The 20,429-nt window shown below is 30.5% G+C and overlaps 1 protein-coding gene across 2 annotated transcripts in view; it reads right to left on the minus strand.

Moving 5' to 3' along the window:
* LOC142328696 (RING finger and SPRY domain-containing protein 1-like) overlaps positions 1–20,429 on the minus strand; it is a 75,528-nt gene that overhangs the window by 41,224 nt on the left and 13,875 nt on the right. For both annotated transcript variants that reach the window (XR_012757332.1, XM_075372629.1), the window contains exons 4-9: positions 18,896–18,962; positions 9,842–9,985; positions 4,335–4,450; positions 3,074–3,217; positions 1,896–2,110; positions 263–418 (exon numbers count right to left, since the gene is read on the minus strand). Coding sequence is in view for 1 of the 2 variants with exons in the window: in XM_075372629.1 (XP_075228744.1) it covers positions 263–418; positions 1,896–2,110; positions 3,074–3,217; positions 4,335–4,450; positions 9,842–9,985; positions 18,896–18,962 (842 nt within the window). In the remaining variant the exon portion in view is untranslated. The remainder of the gene's footprint in view (positions 1–262; positions 419–1,895; positions 2,111–3,073; positions 3,218–4,334; positions 4,451–9,841; positions 9,986–18,895; positions 18,963–20,429) is intronic.

The following is a 20,429-nucleotide window of genomic DNA, read 5'->3' on the forward strand; positions in this document are numbered from 1 at the left end:
CTAGAAATCCCTGTTCACCTATAAAACTAACCACCTGACAGCAGTCTACCACTCAAAAGTAGGCTCCATAACATGCACCTGTGCTATATCCATTTCATGACATAACATCCAGAAAACAAATTAGCATTATGAAACACACAGTGTGTTATGATAAAAAAAAAATGAAAAGACATTACTTATTATTATATAGAGTATCAAGTGTTTCGTATTGCAACATCTTACATTCTTTAATCATAAAAAATAAATTTGTGAAGAGCATTACCTCGGTAAAACTAGTCTTTCTTTATCGGTTAAAGAACCATGATCATTAAAACATTCAAATTTTACATCCTGTGGTGGGTATTTGAACGGCTGACTTCCAAAATTAAAACGACATTGCTGAAAAGACATAAAACTTGCTGCAGCAAAAAATCCTGAGCTGTGAACAAGAAATATAAGTGATTACAATTACAACTTACTACATTACAAAAATTTAAAAAGTAAACAAAAATTCTGGATAATTTTTTAATAAAAGTAAGATATGGAAAAAGATAACTCAGTTTATCTATAAAACTGAGTAAACTATTAATAAACTTGATTTATCAAAATAATAATCATCAGTAAAAAAGATTATTTGCAAGAATCTTCTTTTTTTTTGTAAAACATATTTCTCAAGAAACAAAACTTTATTGGCAACCGATTTTTTACTATTCCATCAATGAAAAATTTCTCAGAAAGGTGACCTAAGGTTTACTTTTTCTATTAATTTTCTAAAAACTCAAGGAAATGTGAGTTAAAATGATGATCTACAGTGATATTATGGAGTGTTTCATGCCTAATAAAATGTGTGGTAAAACGTATAATAGATGAAATCTTTTCCATTTCAGTAGAACACAAATACAAAAAGAGAAGCCATCTGATCTTCAGATTAATTTTAGGAGATTTCAGAAAAATAAACATCCCTATATTGCATTTTTATATCTGAAAAAGACATTTGATGTAGAAGAGAATAAAATTAACAAACATTTTAAAGGAAAGTATACAAATTAAACAATTTTCATTCTTGTAGTCTATTCTCATTGGTTTTTCAACTTAACACAACAAATTTGAGAGCAGAGTAGCTATCGAGGAGAAAAGTAAAATGTTAATAAATTAAAATGTTATAACATTTTTAGAAAAAATTCTCAATGATATGAATGTATGTCTAGGGCAGAAATTCAGTTTGAAAATAGATAAGAGTAGAACAAAGCTTTGGAATGAGACCAAAAAGAAAATATTAAGGAATTAAGCATAAGGCAAACGTAACATAAAAGAAATTGCAGAAATCTGTTATTTAGGAAATAAAATTATTTATAAAGAATACATAAAATAAGATAAAAAAGGTAGATTAATACAAGCAAGGTGAGCATTCACAAAAAAAAAGAAGTTTGCTAGATCGAATACAGAACTAAACAATACATGTTGTTAAAAGTATTTGTGTGGAGTTTAGTGCTTTTTATGGCAGAGTCATGAACAACAACAAAAACAGAAAAAAAGAATGGAGGCCTTTGAAATGTAGTTACAGCAGGACTTTGAACATTAGGTGGTTAATTCTGAAATGAAGGCTAAATATAAGTAAGAGATGAGAGAAATTTCTGGTACATTGAAAGAGACAAATTAAGTTAGTGGACCATGTATTACGACATCCAGGTTTAGTTAATTAGGTAATAGGTAATGTTTAGGATGTACAGCTGTAAAAAACAAAGATTGGAATTTGTAAAATGGGTAACAGAAAACATGTAATACATTATGTTGAACTTAAAAGATTAACAATAGAACATAAAAGAAGGAGTAGGATTAAACTCGTCAAATAATTGGTAACTCAAAAACAAATTATTATTTTGATTTATGATGAATAAATAATAATGTTAATATACCTGGCTTCATTAAAAACAAGGTCACTAGTTGCAACTGATGTACCGTTTAAATAAAAATGAATTATGAGTTCATTTAGGTCAAGTAAACAGCCAAGCGTATCACCAGAATGCCATTTTCCTTGACTTTGTGAATGGCTGCTAGCATTATACCAAACAAGTTGACGACAGCCATCATAAGCTAATGAATATTCATCATCACCAATCCCATAACCTTCCTGAAATAAAAGAGAAAAAACAAATCATTGGTAAATTAATTAAAATATAACAAAAACGAAGATCGCACTTTATAAAGCTGCTAAAATACATAACAGTACCTTCTTAATCTGCTTTCAATGGATCTATCATCATCAGAGGCGTACTTTTAAAATATGCAGTAAAGATTAAAATTACAAGTGAGAACACTCTTAGCCAGATAAATTAATACTAAGTGTTATTATTCATGAAATGAATGCCTTTGTCCCAGCAGTTGGCAGCAGCCATTTTTAGTTAAAAAATTTATTAAAGTGAATCTACTTATTAATATTATATCTGTTTAAATTTAAATAAGGATATTCAGAGTGATCCATCAGGAAAGAGCACTCTCTGGCCAGCCAATGAATGAAAAAGTAGATGAAATCATGGAAATAATTTAATAAGACCGGCAAAGTAGCCAGTGCATATCAGTGCATTTTAATGTAACAAACTAAAATTGGCCACAAAACTGTTTTAAGCCATTTAAAGAAGACTGGATAAAAAAAAATTCTACTTTACATGATTTAACAATGAAAGGTTTGATAGAGCAAATTGCTAAAACAGAACAAAATCAAATAATTTTTGAAACAGGTCAATACCCATGAAAAATGGATCATATACAACAATAATGTAAAAAAAATTATAGTTAAAAGGAAGTGAAGCTCCACAAGGGGTGAAAAACAGGATTGATCCCAAGAAAAGGATGCTGTGTAAGGTGGGATTGGAAAGGAATTCTTCACTTAGAGCTGCTGCCATCCATTAACATAATGTATAATGTTAAACTAGATTATACAGGTGACAGTTCACAATAATATTCCTTCATTCTGCTACAAACTTTTAATGGTAACTGAAATAAATTAATTAATCTGGACAGACTGATTTGATCAACTAAACTTAACAAATAGAAATGATTACAAATTAATAAAGATACTAATTAGCTAACTTACATGATTAAGGAACCTGCTGTTTTTAGTCGCCCAACCAATTTGCATTACACCTGAACTTAGTATAGTGGTTTCATAATACCATACACCACTATCTACTTGGAATGTACAACGAACACTTTCAAAAGAGTAAGCATCACACCTGGCCTGAAATAACATAAAAAGCAATCAGTAAGATATAAAAAAACATTCCATGTATGGCAATAATTCTACATTTAGTTTATGTTTAGCATATAAATGGTACATATGTTAATGAAATCATTACCACAAATGCTTCTGCTCAATTATCATCAGATTTAAAAAAATACAGTACATGTTGAATGGTGCACATAATAACTGTAATTATAATGTTAATTTACATATATAAATAAGATTAACAAAAAAGCATACCTAGTTTTTCATTTTTGAATTTTGCATATCAAAATGAATAAATGATAATAAAGATGTTCTACAAAAAAATATGGTAATTTCTCTTTTACTTTCCTAATTTATGTGCATTAAAGAAATATTAATCGAGTTAACATTGTATATCGTACTTTTTTTGTAAAATTTGTAAAGTTGTTTTGTAAACATGTGCACCAAATATTATAATAATTTCTTAACCATACTTTGAGATATAAATTTTTCTATAAAAAACAAAAAATTGGGGTCAATAATAAAACTGAGGAGAAATAAAAGTTTTTTCTTGGAACATTTTTTACTCATTTTGATACACAAAATCTAAAATTAATATCCAGGTATGCTTTTTGATACACTCTGCACACATAAATTTGTACTCAGAATTTTGTTGGTCTAGTACTACAACCAATAATTACCAAAAACCAAATTTAAGCACACAAAAACAACTTAAACTCAAGTTACAAATTAATATAAAAGCTTTTTAATCCAAATTTTAGTTAACAATTACAAAATACCGTATCAAGTAACATATTGCTATTGTAACATAACAAATTTAATAGTTGTCAAGAATAGAAATTAACTGTAACCATTAAAATAGCTAGCTATTAAAATATACGTGCCGATTTAAATCATTCATTAAGTTCAAAATTGACCAATTCATTCATAAATCTGTATTTACATTTGTAAATACATTTTTTCCCTAAATGTTCAATGTTTATTCAAAAATGATCAGGCTGAATTTGATTTGTTACACACAGAAATGAATCGCAAAATCCTGGAAAGAATGTATGGGTAAGTCAGTAAATAAAATAGATGCTATCATCTGAGTAAAAGAGTATACATAAATAATTCAATAAAAAATTACCTCAAGGCCATCCGGTGAAATTTTCAGGTACTCACTGACATCATCAACATTGAGCATGGCGTTGATTGCACTCATATCAGTATGTAAATAAGAAAACTCTCTTCCTTCAATAAGAACTGAACATTAAAAAAGGAAAAAATAACAATAAAGGTGGCAAACATAGATCAAATCCATATATACATTAATAAACAAACTAAATTTTAATGAATATTCTACTAATGATTAAAGAATAGCATTTTCATTTCTATCGTACATTATATTTGATTTCTTTTTCACTCTTGTGAGACATAATTAAGCCTAAAACTGGAAGTAATTGATTTTTCAATCGATACGATTATACCTTGCATAACAAAATTGTAAAAATTGTATCATTTACTAAATATTAACTTTTTTCTTAATTAAATCAATAAAATATCATCTTAACAATGTCAAGAAATAAGTTATGAGTGAGAATGTTCATAATGTATTATGTACATGCTCAAGTAATATAGTATTATATATAAATATAAACAGTACAGCATATTATTATACAGGATGATATTAAAGTATGGAAACTGCTTCATATTTTAAAACTGAAGGATACTAAGAAATAGAAAAGTAGTAAATAATTATAATGTATAATTCATCACTGTTCCTGAGGATGGATTAATAATGTGAAAGCGGTCGAACATTACTATTAATGATTGTTGCTAAGTGGAAACTATCGCATAAATAATTTATATATTAATGCCAGCAGACCATGCTTAATAAAATTCAACAATACTTCTTTATGGTATGCTAGAAGGTTTTGTCCATAATATTGAATTCGACTTTTTTTATATATAGGAAGATGGACATTTGAAAAATTATTTTAATATAAGATTTTATGATAAAAATGATGGTGAAAACTGTTTCTTGATAAATGCTTTCATTTCTGCGTTATAAGTAAAGTTTAAAAAAAAAAGGAAAATCACGGTTGTAATAAATCGAGTTAAAACAATCCAAGGTAACTTTTTTATTTCATATTTACCTTCGGAATTACATCCAAAAACAAACTTAAAACATTAATGTTGGAATTAATGTTCCAAACAATACAAGAGCCTTCACAATAATAAATAGCACTAATAATAATAATAATAATACACAATAACTAATAATTTGTAATACTACAAATTAAATGATTATTATTTAGTTGTATGTTTTTTCTTTACCTTTTGTTATATGTGATTATTGCATTGGAGGCAATCACAACATTTACATGTTCTTCACAAAAAAAAGAATAAGTTAAAAGATTTAGTAAATTTAATAGCTTATTTTGATATATTTTTTTTAATTCTAAATAAAAAAAAAATATTTACTAATTTAACGAAAAATAAATATTTAAAAAAGTAAAAAAATAGTTAACGGATATATATGTACAGTTTAAGATAAATTTCGTTCAATTTTTGTTTATTTGATATAATATACCTTTATTCATTACGTTATATTTCCCCTTCAAAGTAATCCCTATCACATAAAGCAACAAATCATGCAAATTTTTTTTCAAGTCATCAAAACATTTTTAGACACTTCTTCCTTTAGTTTGGTCAGTAATTTTTGTCTTTAATCAAGTCAAAAAAGTTGTCCTTTTGTAGTTCATTTTGATCTCAAAAAAAAAAGGTCACACCTGTGTGACTTTTTTATAAGGAGGATTATGTCTAGTGAATACAATGGTGAAAATATTATTAAGATATTATTTTTGATAAAAAAAAATCCTCAATAAGTAACAAGTGCAATTGCTACATTATCATAGTACAATTTCCAAAAATTGTCCTTTTATTAATCAGGCTACTTTTAATGAATAACCTCACATAAACAATAAAAAAACTCCTAAATAATATCCTTTATTGAGAAAACCATAGAACAAAAACTCAGAGGACAAAAACTATGAAAAAAGAAACACTAAAAAAAGATTTAAAATTTGACCAAACAAATTTTTTTTGCTCACTTAGAACCCATGAGACATGAGAAGATCAGACCTTCTTTTGATGCCACTGCCTTACAAGTTTGATCAGTTTGATTTAACATTTCTTCAACAATATCTTGTCAAGGAATTTTTTGTCAAAAGTGAATAGTACTGAAAAACTTTGCTGCTTTACAAGACAAAACTTGTCTGTTTTATAAGAACCATATAACCCCAATCCCTTCAGCAACTTCCATAACAATGATTTAATGATTAGATAAGGATTTTTTCTATAACATCTACTTTTTCATGTCACTGATTTTTCTTGGTCTTCAAACTCAACCATTATCTTCAACTGACTAACAACCACTTTAAGGGTGTTAGTATCATTCATAAATTGCTTATTCCAGCATACTAAACTTTATAAAAGTCTAGCAACTTTTCTTCTGGCAAAAACAATTAAATTTCATTTTAAAAAATGAAAAGTTTCAATTAAATTATAAAATTTTATGCAAACTCAGCTCTCCTCCATTATTAACGATAATAAAATTACCAAGCACAACAAAACCGTAATAAGTGGGCATGCCAAACTTATCTAAAATATACATCCAACAAAGTTACACATGTAAACATTTATCAAGGATAGGTGCAGAGATCACAGAAAAGAAGCAGTTTTAAAAATAATTAATAAAATAAGTAATTATTTTTACATTTCATTTTAGTAGGTTAAAACAACTGAAATTTAATATGAATGAGACCAAGGGGGAAGAAGATGGGGTATTCTATCTAACACGTGTACTCTACATACAAGTTCCACTCAGTACTCAAATATCCAAGATTCACCACCAGTAATAACAATTTTTAGAAAATCAGGATCAGTTTCAATTCGCCCTAGATTGCAGCACACTTCCACCCTGTTTTTTTTCTGTTCAATAGTGAGGAGGTTTTTTGGAACCAATTTTGCACAAACTTTTTTCATGTCCAATTCGTTTGTCAAAATTTGAGGGACTGTGGTATGGTTGAAATTCAACTGTTCTGCGATCATTCTGACAGTTAATCGCCAGTCATACTGTACCAAGTCTCCGATTCGCTCAACATTGTCGTCACTTTTTGATGTTAACAGTCTTCCAGAGCATGAATCATCTGCAACTAATTCCCAGCCATCTGAAAATGCTTTAAACCACCTAAAAACTTGGGCTTGTGACAGAGCGTGATCTCCATATACCCTATTCAATTTTCAAAAAGTTTCAGTAGCATTCTCACAAAGTTTAACACAAAACTTGATTGCACAACATTGCTCATAATTAGTATCAGTCATTTTTATAATGCACAACAGAAACTCGTTTCACAAAAGTTTGTTTATATCTCACATGGCAAAAATAGACTAAAAATATTAATACCTAATATAAATCAGCTGTTCAGTTCATATAACGACATGTTTACTAGTAACTTTACAGTGTTGCCACTTTGACTGCCAAAAAAAACTAGTCTCATTACTTTATTTACAGACCTTGTATGATACCTCAAAAGATAAGTTAAAGATTTTTTTTAAGGAAACGTAATAGCCAAGCTCAACAATTTATTATTTAAATGTTATGCTTTTAATTTTATTCTGGCTTCTATAATTCACTTTTACATTCACTTTTTCCAATTAGGTTTAATTAAAGTAAAGATGTATTAAAATAAATATATGACTGATTCATGAAGTTAAAAAAAAGAAGAAGAAAAAAGGGGGGTTGCGTAACTTTCCTGACAGATATTTGTTTCAAATATGCCACAGTTTTAAAATAATAATGACTTAATTAAGCAATATTTAGAGAACTGGGAAAAAGATCAAAATGTTCAGCAAAAGCATTGGAGTTAGATTTGACCCCTTGATCAAATGAAATTTTTCCTTGAAAATTATGCAGAATTAAAAGTATAATTGAGTAAAAAAATAAAAACTCTTAATAAAAAATTTTGGGTCCCAGCTGAACCCATTGACTCTTTCATGATAAAAATTCTACTGTATTTTGAGTATAATTGCTAAAAAATTAAAATTTTTAGTAAAACGATTCGTGCCCCTTCCAAACTCCGTTGCTCAACAGCTATCATAAATAACATTTTAATAATTTTTTTAAGTATTTTTTTTAAAATTCTTTTATCAAGTCCCATGGGACTCCCTTATTATAATGTTCTTTCCTGTCATCTATGTTAATACTAGATAAAGTTTCATTTTCAATCTTAAAAATTAAAGCAAATTGATATTTTAAGTGTGGCCCATACAGCTTGGCTTGCCCTTGTTTAAGGCTTAACATTTTTTTTATTAAATAGTTACCAAAATAAGTTGGCCCAAATTTGATTCAAAATTCAACAAATCCAACAAAAATTATGATTTAATAAAAAAAAAAAATATATATATATATATATATTAGGTACACCATATGATGCTAAAAATTTAAAATGGTGAAAACTATCCCTTTCCCTTTTTTAATTTTGCCCATTAATGCCATCATTGTTCCATATAAAGAAATTTTTTGAGCCATTTTCAAAGAATTTATGTTGAGCCAGTCCAGAGATATTAATAAAAATACAGGCCAACATACATATGTACATAAACACATCTTCTATTAATTTGCATAACTTTTTTTGTGTTTCTTTTTTTTAAAACTAATGGGGTCTTGATAGGTCAATATCTAAAAAAAAAAAACCTGATACCCAATCACTATACCTTCCATTTACAACTACACTCTGCACCAGCAATAAAACTATAGAAAGGAAAGTAAAAATATTAGTAAATGATGAAGATCCATATTACCTGAAATTCAAATCAGTCATAACTAAAATCCAAACATATAAATAAAAGTTTATTTGAACAACTATCTCGTGATTGCCAAATAATTACCTAGATAATTACACCTATCTTTCATAAATACATTTTTTTTTGTAATTAATAATTTATGAGCTGAATGTACAGGAAATAAGTAAATAATATGAATCAGTTACAGTGGGAAATGACAAGATAATATTGGAGGCCATAATGAATCACCACTGCAATATTTTTCTTTTATGTTATATTAATATAAATAATAATAATATAATCTGAATATAATAATAATAATATAATCTTATTCATCTATTTCAAGGATGACAAGAGAAAAGATATTACAGAACAGAATCAATTATAATATATCTTTTGTAATTATCACTGACCTACATTGTTATGTTCAACATTTTTTAAACAACTCAGAAAAATAATATCCAGGTATAAATAAAAATTAGCTAGTTCAATAAATTCCGCATATTTAAAAATATTCATTCAGATTTTTTATAATTCTGTTATTTGTTGTTTGGATTACTGACATGCTTACAGTATAAGTATCATAGAGATGAAAAAAACATAAATTAGTGTACACAGAAATATAATAGTTATATACAGATAAAACATACACAGTAAAGGAATTTATTATTTTCAGTCACACTATATTTATTTGATAATGTATTTTAAAAAACAGCAAACTAAGTCAAGGCAGTTCAAAGTATTAAATTTTATCATAAACAGCAAGAGGAAAAATTTAAAGATAAAGAATTATTATGAATCACTTACAAAGGTTATCAAGGCACCATTGAGCACAAAAGCCGACCTGTTTTTCAATAAGATCTGTTGAGTCTAACAATCTTTCTAAACGAATTAGAGGGTTACCGCCTTCAACCATTTCCAAAGTGTGCATTATTGTCGCTTTATTTTCACCTGAAAAATTAAATTAAAGATTATTACCTTATACATTTAATAGCTTTTTTGTGGCAATACATTTACGTGTGTGCATGCACACACACACACACACACACATACACGCATGCTGCATGCTCATGACTATTTATGTTTATTTGCACACACAATTAAAACAAAAATTCTTTTAAATATATCTTATATATACAATATATAACAAATTACCAGCAATGGTGTTTGAAAAATTCCCTGTTTTACACTTTTCATAATTTTTCTTCTTTTTATTTGGCTTCTGGTTATAATAGTTGAATAAAATGTTACTTCAGTGCTTAAACAATTATACTAGTACTACATGACTTTTCAAAAAAATATTTTGAAACCCAGTTTTTCCAACTAATAATTAATCATGAAGAAAACATTAAAGATATAGATTGATCAATTTAATTGATCTAAAAATACAATTAAATAAACAAATACAACTAATGAAAATAAAAAACCTAGAAACAATAATAATCTGGATCATTAGATACAGTAACAATACTATCAGAACAGATTTTAGCAGTAGGAAGCCTGAAATGTCCAGCAGAAACTAGTTTAGTTTACGTTTAGTGAGACCCACAGCTAGAAAAGTGAGCCCTTGGATAATTACACAAGCACAAAAAAATGTCACAAACTTACCTCTATCCCCCACCCATTTGACTGAATCCCCAATAAAAAATTGGCTGCCATAGTTTCTACTAAAAAATGCCAAATCTTGAAGAAGGGCAGCGGCCGACCCAATGTTCATGAATTCATTCGAGGAAGAAGTAATAAAGGGTAAAGAAAGGGAAGGGAAGAGAGAAGGGATGAAAAATTAACAGGATCCTCTGATCAGGATGCAGACAGTATACAATTTTGACCAGGACCCAAAAAATTCTATCTTTTTAACAAAGATTCACCCCATCTAAAAAACAGCTATTAGCATATATGATCAATATTATACAAATTTACACCAGAAGAGGGAGCTCAAAATTGGAATTAAAACAAACAGCTAAAAATAACAATCTCATAGAAAATAAAAACAAAATATTCAATCAAAAACAATAATTATATCTTAAAAATAAATAAAACAAAGTGCAAACAACCTAGGATATATTCATTAAATAGTTATTAACAAGATTGGGTGCAGTTCACTTCATGATATCATTAATAACAGCTAATAACCAAAGTAGGCAATGACATAAATAATAATAAAATAGAAACAGAATAAATGAAAAATACTACATTTATAGACATAAAATTAAGTAATTGTGATGATTGAATACAACACTTGAAATATATTAGCAGAGGAGAAATAATTCTAATTTAATTTCTAATAATATAATCTTATCTCTGCATAAACACCTGTAAATACAGGTGTTGTTAAAAAACTATGGCAACACTTAAATAACTTTTCAATCGTCAAAAAAAAAAAATGAAATTAGTAAATTTTCCTACCACAAAACAATCTATTTTTCTCAGTATAAGACTACCACATCCCAAAGCATCCGGGAGCACCCTATGAGGGCCAACATAACAATTTTAAATGGAAAGGGTACAAGTGTGACATTTAAAATAGCATTGAAAACCAAAAATGTTGATGTTAAAAAACGTTATAATTCTAACCAAGATGACAACCATTTAATGTTTTTCACAGCTAGTTTCAAAAGTGATCTACAATATCTTTTAAATAACCACTAAACAGTGAAATGTTAAAAAAATAAGTAAAATTTAGCATATAATCCTACTTTAAAATGATTATTTTTCAGTATAAGATCACAATAACCCAAGCCCAAATATTTGATTAATTAAAAAATTTTAAATGGAAAGAATACGATCATGATATAGCAGGGTTGTTTTTTTTCTTTAACCTACGAGGGCTACAAAAAAAGGATAGATTGATATAACAAAATGGTTTATTACCAAAAGTTGAGTAGTATCGAACTTATTTCTCTACATAATTGCCAAGACGGCTGAGGCATTAGTCATACATAACACCAGCTTTCCGATGCCCTCTTCAAAGAAGTTTGCCCCCAGCAAGGTAAGGTACATCTTGACAGCCTCCTGAAGTTCTTCATTGGTGAAGTGTTGTCCACCCAACCATGCCTTCAATTCTCGAAAGAGGTGAAAATCGCTAAATGCTAGGCCTGGACTGTACAGTGGATGGAAGATTCACAATAAACTTCCTTTGTTATTGTTGTTCTCTGCTCCATAAAGTCCACCAACAAGACCCCTTTATGGTCCCAAAAAACTGTAGCCATTATTTTCCTGTTGCTCAGTGCCTGTTTGAAGTTTTTCGGCTTGTTTGGAGAAGTGTGCATCCACTGCTTAGAATATTCTTTGGTTTCTGGATTGTCATACTGGATTCAAGTCTCATCGCCAGTAAACAATAGACTTTAAAAACTCTTCCCCCTCATTATTGTAATGCATGAGAGACGTTAAGGCTGACGCCATTTGCTGTGTTTTGTGATCATCACTCAACATTTTTGGGACCCAATATGCACACAGTTTCTGGTATCCTAGGCCTTTAGTCACATTATGTCCAGAGAAGACTTTGAAACTTCTGGGATTTCTGCAGAAAGTTCATTTATCATAAACCTCCGTTTGTCAAGGACAAAATCTTCAACACATCACACAACATGTAGACCTGGCTTCCGCCTATCTCTTGTTTACTTAATGCACAATCAGAGGTTGAAAAAAAAAACAGCCCCCGAATTATTTTAAAGGGCATTGAAAAACAAAAATTTTTATATAAAATACAACATACTATGAGAACTGCATCCAAAATGGCAGCTGTTTAATATTTTCTCAACTACTATAAAAAATTATTTGTAGTACACCCCTATGTATTGGTCTCATAAGAAAAAGTAAAACATTTTGAGGTAGAAGCATTTGCTAAATCTTTGCTGTGTTTAACAGTAGAAAAAATATATAAATATCACCCCATACTTTATGAATACATGGTTTTTAGTTTTATCATGTTTGATAAAATGAAATATTTACATTTTCAAATCATTTCTTTATTTCATTGTCTTATTTAATTTGGATGTTGTAAATACTTTCATGTAAATGTTGTAAATGTTTTAATCACTACTCTATTAGACAACAATACTTAACACATTTAAGTTTTTTAATCCAGTATTGAAATCCTACTACTGATTTTCTTAAGAAATATTTTTCATGCATCCATAGTTTGCTTTGAATACAATTCCTACTTATATGTTTAAGAAATGTAGGGAATACATGTAATCAAGATTAGATGTGTTTGAAAACAGAAAAAAATTTAATTCTACAAATTTTAGATTCTGAAAATGCTCTTACAGATCTCATATTGAAAGGTTTTGGCTTTATAAAATTTATTTTTTTAATAATATCTCTTGACCGAGAATTATACTATTATTTCTGATTTCATACACACAAAAACTGTGTTTAATGTATAGGAGCACAGAAGAACATATAAATAAGTAGGAAAAGTTTATTATAATCATGTCACCCAAAATAAATCTTACTAAGATGAAAGTCTGAAAGGAATCTAAGAGATATTAAATATGGGTTGGCATTCATCAAATAGGAGATTTCAGTTCACAAACACCCTGTTGTAAAGCAGAATAATCTAGACAGTTATTTAAGAAACCAAAACTGGAGTAAGTTTCTTTATTCTTTAATATTTTACTTAAAATAAAAATGATAAAGCAATCTTTTAAAAGAGAAGTTAATAAATAACATTTTGATAATACAATAATGTATCCTCTTCATACAGTTGTTTATAACTATGTTCAACAAATTATAACTGCCTAGTTATAATTGAAGATCATGTATATATAAGGAGATATAATATTAGCTAATTATTCTTTTACTGTTTCTTGCTACTTACAAAATGAAAAGCAACAGGAATCAGAGGGTATTTTTTTTGTTCCACTTTTACCATAGCATTATTCTAGTACAGATTATATATAAGTTTTGAGACCTAATTTTTAGATCATTTTTTTTTTTTTAAATGATAAAGCATTTTGTTCAATTCAACATTAACAAATGTGTTTTCTAAATCTACAAATGCCATAAAGATAGCTTTGTTCATTTTAACCCTACCTTCTAATATTAACTTCCAGACCAGATTTGGTTTCTTCTTCTGAAACCGTCCTTATCTAACCTTTCTACCACATGTACTATAAATTATCTCAATAAATATTTTCTATGCATGAAACATAAACGTGTAGTCAAATCTGAAATGTTTAGAACCTGACATTTTTAAGCATATGGTACTGTGCAGTCACCATGAACTAGAATAAATAAAAGATCTATATTTAAAGTTAGTTTTGAAGTATTGGATCCCAACCTAAATTATGGTGAAAAATCATTAGGAATAATGTGTAGGATAGATTTATTTAATTCTCTACATTTTCTAATCAATATTTGATGATGGGAAAGCACTTAACCATTACTATTTTTCCACTTTTTAAACAGACTTTTATTAATTTATACATCTTGACCACCATAGGGGAAGACACCCTCTGCCATTAACTCTGTTCCTAATCCTATGGGCTTTACTGGAGGTCATCTCAAAACCTCGACTTTTGACATATTCCAGTCCGCCTTGGCCAGGATGCCACCAATGCGAATGCAATGAGTTGTACCCATTGGTGTACTACTATTTAAAGAACTCAAAACAAAACACGTCTTACTGAATTTTAAGTATGACTGAAAGGACTTAATTAAACAAAGGAACTGAACTACCTACCTGTAGAAGGTAAAAGTGAGTTTAACACACAACATGAAATATAAGTATTACATGGAACAATAACAAGATAATAACATTAAAGCATTAAAAGGAAACACAATACATTAAAATAACAAAAACAAAGACAAAAGCATAATTTATAAAATAAAACATTAACAGAATACAAGAGAAATCCAAGCAGGGCTCTAAATCCCCTCAGCAAACCTTTCTATCCAAGTACACTATAAAACTCTCCACTATTGCCTATTCGGCCTGGCTCTTCCAGTTTATATGAAGATCCAACACCGAACCAAAAAGATCAAGCCAACAGATAGTCTCCCGTGTGCGTTAACTCGTACTTTCAGCACTCATAAAGAACATGGTAGACATCATCTAATTGTCTGCACTGAGGACACATCCCAGAATCTACCAGGCCAAATTTCTGCAGTCTGTCCCTAAAAGCACCATGCCCAGAAAGAAATTGCATCACATATTTATTAGGGTGAACCAAAGAGACAACAATGAGGGATGAGACAATGCAAACCAACAACATTTGGAAAGAGTTCATGTGTATAACGCCCACCCTCTGTCTCATCCCATCTGGCCTGCCACAAGGCATTGCCATGTTGTTCAATTTCTTGAACTTTATCCAAAGTCGATTCACTGGACTTCTTAGCAACATACCACTGCTGCTTCTCAGATGCAACTAAGTCGTATTGGTTTCACACCTGCAATGACCAAGACTGCCTCCTGTGAATAAGTGTGGTAACCACCTGTTATTGTTAATAATATAGGCATTGAGCCCTTAATAAGATGTCCCATAAATTTTATATTTTAGTCTATCTGCCCAAACAGGCACCACATATAGCGTAACAGCCTCACACACGCCTTCATGCAGGATGCTCATGGTCTTAAAATTAAGATCCCAATCAGGATTGACCATACATCGAATACCGAAGAAGGTATTGCAAGCCTTCTATGTGACATATTGAAGGTGCTTCTTAAAGTTTCTCATGAAGAAATAAAATTTACACAAGGTACTTCTGAACCTGAATATACTTTACACACTGCCCTACCATCGAAACACAGACTCGCCGACTCACTGTCAAACGGCCTTTGAAGAGCATCAACATGGTCTTTTCCAGACTAAATGTCATCTTGTGTTGATGACCCCACAGCTCAAGCATCCTACAAGCTTGAGTAGCTCCGAGTTCAACCTTCCTCCATGAGCATCCTTTGACCAGCTAGAGCCCATCGTCAGCATAGGCCAAGATGCAACACCCACTGGGCAACCTCAGCCGCAGGAGAGAATCAAACTACACCACCCACAAACTACAACCCAACATGCTGCCCTGAGGACATCTCTTGGACAGCGTCTTGCCAACCTCATGGCTACCCTAGCGGAGTAGCACATCTCGATGACTGAAGTAACTTTGCATAACTTGTAATTCACTTTTTATATTCTCTTTTTTGGAGTTTGTAAATAGCAGAAGACTATAAATAAAAGGACATAAATTATTAAATGCTCCAGAAATGTCAGGAAAATTTCCAGGACATATTCTGTCTCACTGGTTGTTACCACACTCATCAAACGAAGTATGACATCCTTAGTACCTTTTCTGGGACGAAACCCATACTGATTCTCCATCAACAACTTTTGCAAAGTTAACCTCTCATTTATACGCAGATACAGAACCTTTTCAAAGCCTTAACTGGAAGCAACATCAAGGGCCTATATGAAGAACTAATAGCAGGATTCTTGTCACCAGCTTTCAGCAATTTTACAATCCCCTTCTACCAACACACAGGGAAGTATCCTCCAAATAACAATTTATTAAAAATTTGTGCGACAACTCTCACACTCACTTCAACCAAGCGTAAGAAAAGAAGCTCTACTGTTGTTCCATCAAGTTTGCCCCACCTAAACCATAGCTTGACGCACCTCAGCTTCGATATAATCTCTAAGGACACTGCACCCCCGCAGAACTGATGACCTCTCACCACAACCACAGATGGTATGCGGTTTCTTCAGCTTTACTATCATCAGGCTGTAAACCGTCTAGTAATTTGCGTAAAATTTCAGATATATCCAAAATTACATCAAACCTGGTAGAGAGAGCAAACAGAAGAATGTCCTTTAATCGTTTGTGTCCCAAAACCCTATATACTACGCCCCAGCGATCCGTGTTCCCATGCTCATGAACAAAGGAACACCAGGAGTCCCTTTTCACAGTCCAGACTTTATGAAAGTAATGAGATCTCAAATTTCTGTATTCAACAATAAGGACTGTCCGTCGTTCCAGATCACACTCATCTTGAGAAACTCTCTGCAAACGACAAATAATCCTCTTTATGCCTGACAGTTCCCTATTCTACCATGATGCAAGCCTCTCTCGACCAGAATTTCAGGGAATTGAACATTCAGCGGCATCAATAAAAGTCGCCGACAAACCAACTTCCAGATCTTCCAAATCCAAGACATCCAGACTCCGATCCAAAACTTGGAGCCTGGTTAAAAGAAAAACAACAAATTTCTTCCGGTCCGCATGCCTGTGCAGGAATGTTAATATGCACGCTGCTGAACCAGAATGTTAAATCGGTAGTGCTCACTCAAGCCATCAGCAATCTCGCAGACAATCAATCGAAGATCACTTGAACAATCCCCAACTATCTTCCAATTACAAACATTGGCAGGGATAAACCAATCATTGGTAACATCGATGTTCATTCCACCAAACAATCAATTCCCATCTACCATACCTATGTAGGTGGGCACTCACCAGGTACATTATATACCTGTACATCATGCTGGGCTAAAATGCCCTCTATTAATTCACCGCCATCATCGGTGAAACCCCTATGCCACAAGAGTGACTTAGTGAATGAAGAAATTATAGGTGCAGATTCACATCTGCACCTGTAAGTATACGGCCAGTGCCAGAGAATCATAGGATTTTATCCCAGACCTCAAGCAGCAGGATCTCTATACTGGAAATTTGAACTAGCAACATACAGATGCAAGTTATGAACATCCACACAGACAACGACATGATGATTAATCATGAGCTGTTGAATAAAAACACAATCAAGTTCCCTTCTGCTCAAAACAGCAAACATGCATTCAGAACCACAACAGAACCTCTTCCAACGAGAAAAACCTGGCAGATCACCAGACACAATAAATGGATGCTGCAACAAAACAACATCCAATCATCTACAAAATGCAATCTCTCCAAACTCAATCTATTAAAATCATCACCATGAGTTTTTTAAAGAGCTGGTGTGAGACATGCATACTAATATGCATGTCTCTCTCCTAACATAGTTTGATCTGGTCAACAATGGTGTGTACAGTTTTCTCCATCTGATGTTCACATCATGTAATTGATGTGTATACATTGTAATTTAGTTATCTACTATAAATTATCATAACAAGTACATCTGTAATTAACCCCGAATACAGATGTTAAATTAATATAGAAATCACAATACAATAACAGCTCAATCAGTAGCTATTTGTAAATGTTATGAATTGAAATAAAGCAGAAACTACAAAATGTTTGTAACAAAACAGAATTCCTTTTGTCAACACATAAGTACAAACGCCAAACAGGTTAATTCAATTTTAAATGTAAACAAATCTTCAATTATTATTCAATACTTTCAAACTGAGAGTATAATTTTTGCTTCTTATCTACTACAAACTATTTTTGTGAAATGCAATATTATATATACATTTTGTTTTTTTGTTTTTTTTTAAGTACTAATACATAAACTCAGATTTATTGTGCATGCCTATCCAATGACAGGAAATAAATATTCCATTATACAGTTTACGCAGTATACGTAGACTAGATCGGCACACACTGACAATTACGAGAATTCTCTGAACACATTTCTTGTTCTATCTCTCTTATATTTTGCTTGCATAGAGTATTTAGAGTACCATAATTATCACGGTGCATGTATACTGAAAGTGTTACATTTTTAGAAAAATAATATTATTACATCAAATCTAAAATGTTTCAACTGACAACTTCTATTCATACACTCTTTGAGTACAACACTGTTCCAAAAATCATGAATCAATAACAAGAGTACAAAAGTAAATTATTTTGAATATTTATTTTAGCATAATAATATAAACATTCAAATGCAAATAATAAATTATTCATAAGTAAAAAATATTTATTTACTTGTTTGAGCAAATTTTTCCAATGCAATTAAAGAGAAAAGTGTTACGGTCGGATCAGTTCCTTGCTCCTGAAACAGATAAAAATAATATTTTATTTAACTGAAACAAAATGTCAGTAATTATTTTAATTCTGAAAATGAAGATAAAATTTTTTGGTCTTATCTGTATCAGTAGTAACTAATTGAGACAAGAAAAATTAAAATAATAATTGCAATTTGATGGAATTGGCATTAAATAAAATTATAAAAATTTAATTTTTCTGGTTCTCAATTTGTTTTTTTTAACAAAAAGAAAGATATTAAAATATTTATTTTAAAAAAAATTGTTTAACTTCAAGACCCAGTTTCTCCCCATCAGGTTAAGGAAAAATTTATATACAGGTTGGTTTAAAAAAATTTAAACTTTGTGAAAGATAAACTGATGATGGGGCTGGTATAAGCCTTGTGTTACCCTTAACCCTTCTAAATTCATCTGGTGCAAGAACTTAATGAAGATCACTATGATCGAAGACTTGATTTCTATGAAATTATGATGAACAATATTTGTGTAGATCCTAATTTAATAAACAATATAGTTTTTAGTGAAAAGCCACATTTTTTTTTAAATGGCAATGTAAATTGCTATAACTGTCGATACTGGAATGATATTAATCTACACTAGTATTGTGAGGGACATACACAGTATCCAGTCAAAGTAAATGTATGGCCAGGTATGTTGGTGGACGATTGATGGGACCTATAATTTAAATGCAGTGAAATATGAGGCTTTGCTTCTTGACCAAATCATTCCAAACATTCAAAACTTTATTGGCCACAACTTCCTCCCGTTAAAGCCCAACAGCACATGAATGGAGGGGGGGTGGCGACAAGAACATCACTAGGCGGGTGTCTTCCCCTATGGGGTTGGGATGGCCACAACTTCCAAAACATTTGGTTTCAACAAACCCTGCCTCATTTTGGTCTTTAGGTATGTGATATTTAAAATGGATTTTTTTCCTAGAAGATGGATTGCCTAAAGGGATCAAATATAATGGCCTGCGAGATCACCCAACTTGGCACCACTGGATTACTTTCTATGAGGTCCACTTAAAAAAGAATTGTTTATCATAACAAGCCCAAGATATTGATGATTACAAAATAAAATTTGAGAATCAGCACAAAATATCAAGAGGGAAACATTGAATAATGCAATATCATCCTTTGACAACCAACAGGCACAACGTCAAACAGCAGAAGGAGGACATTTCAGAGATTTATTAAAATGAGATGATAGTAAACAACCAAGCATTATGCTTAATAAATAATTTTTTAAGATAAATTTATTTGATAATATCCAATTAATCAAATTTTTATAAATTTTTCTATTTGCAATAATAGTTCCTTAAATTATCAATGAATTTTTTTTCTCAAGATACTAACTTTATCCCGCCACCATTTTGGGTACAGACATTTACCAACTTTTTATTTATACATTTTTCTTGAATTAAAGAGAACTTAAAATGATTATCACACAAAGGTGTTACCATTTAAAATATG

Source organism: Lycorma delicatula, chromosome 8 (genome assembly GCF_047948215.1).
Source record: "Lycorma delicatula isolate Av1 chromosome 8, ASM4794821v1, whole genome shotgun sequence".
Lineage (NCBI taxonomy): Eukaryota > Metazoa > Arthropoda > Insecta > Hemiptera > Fulgoridae > Lycorma > Lycorma delicatula.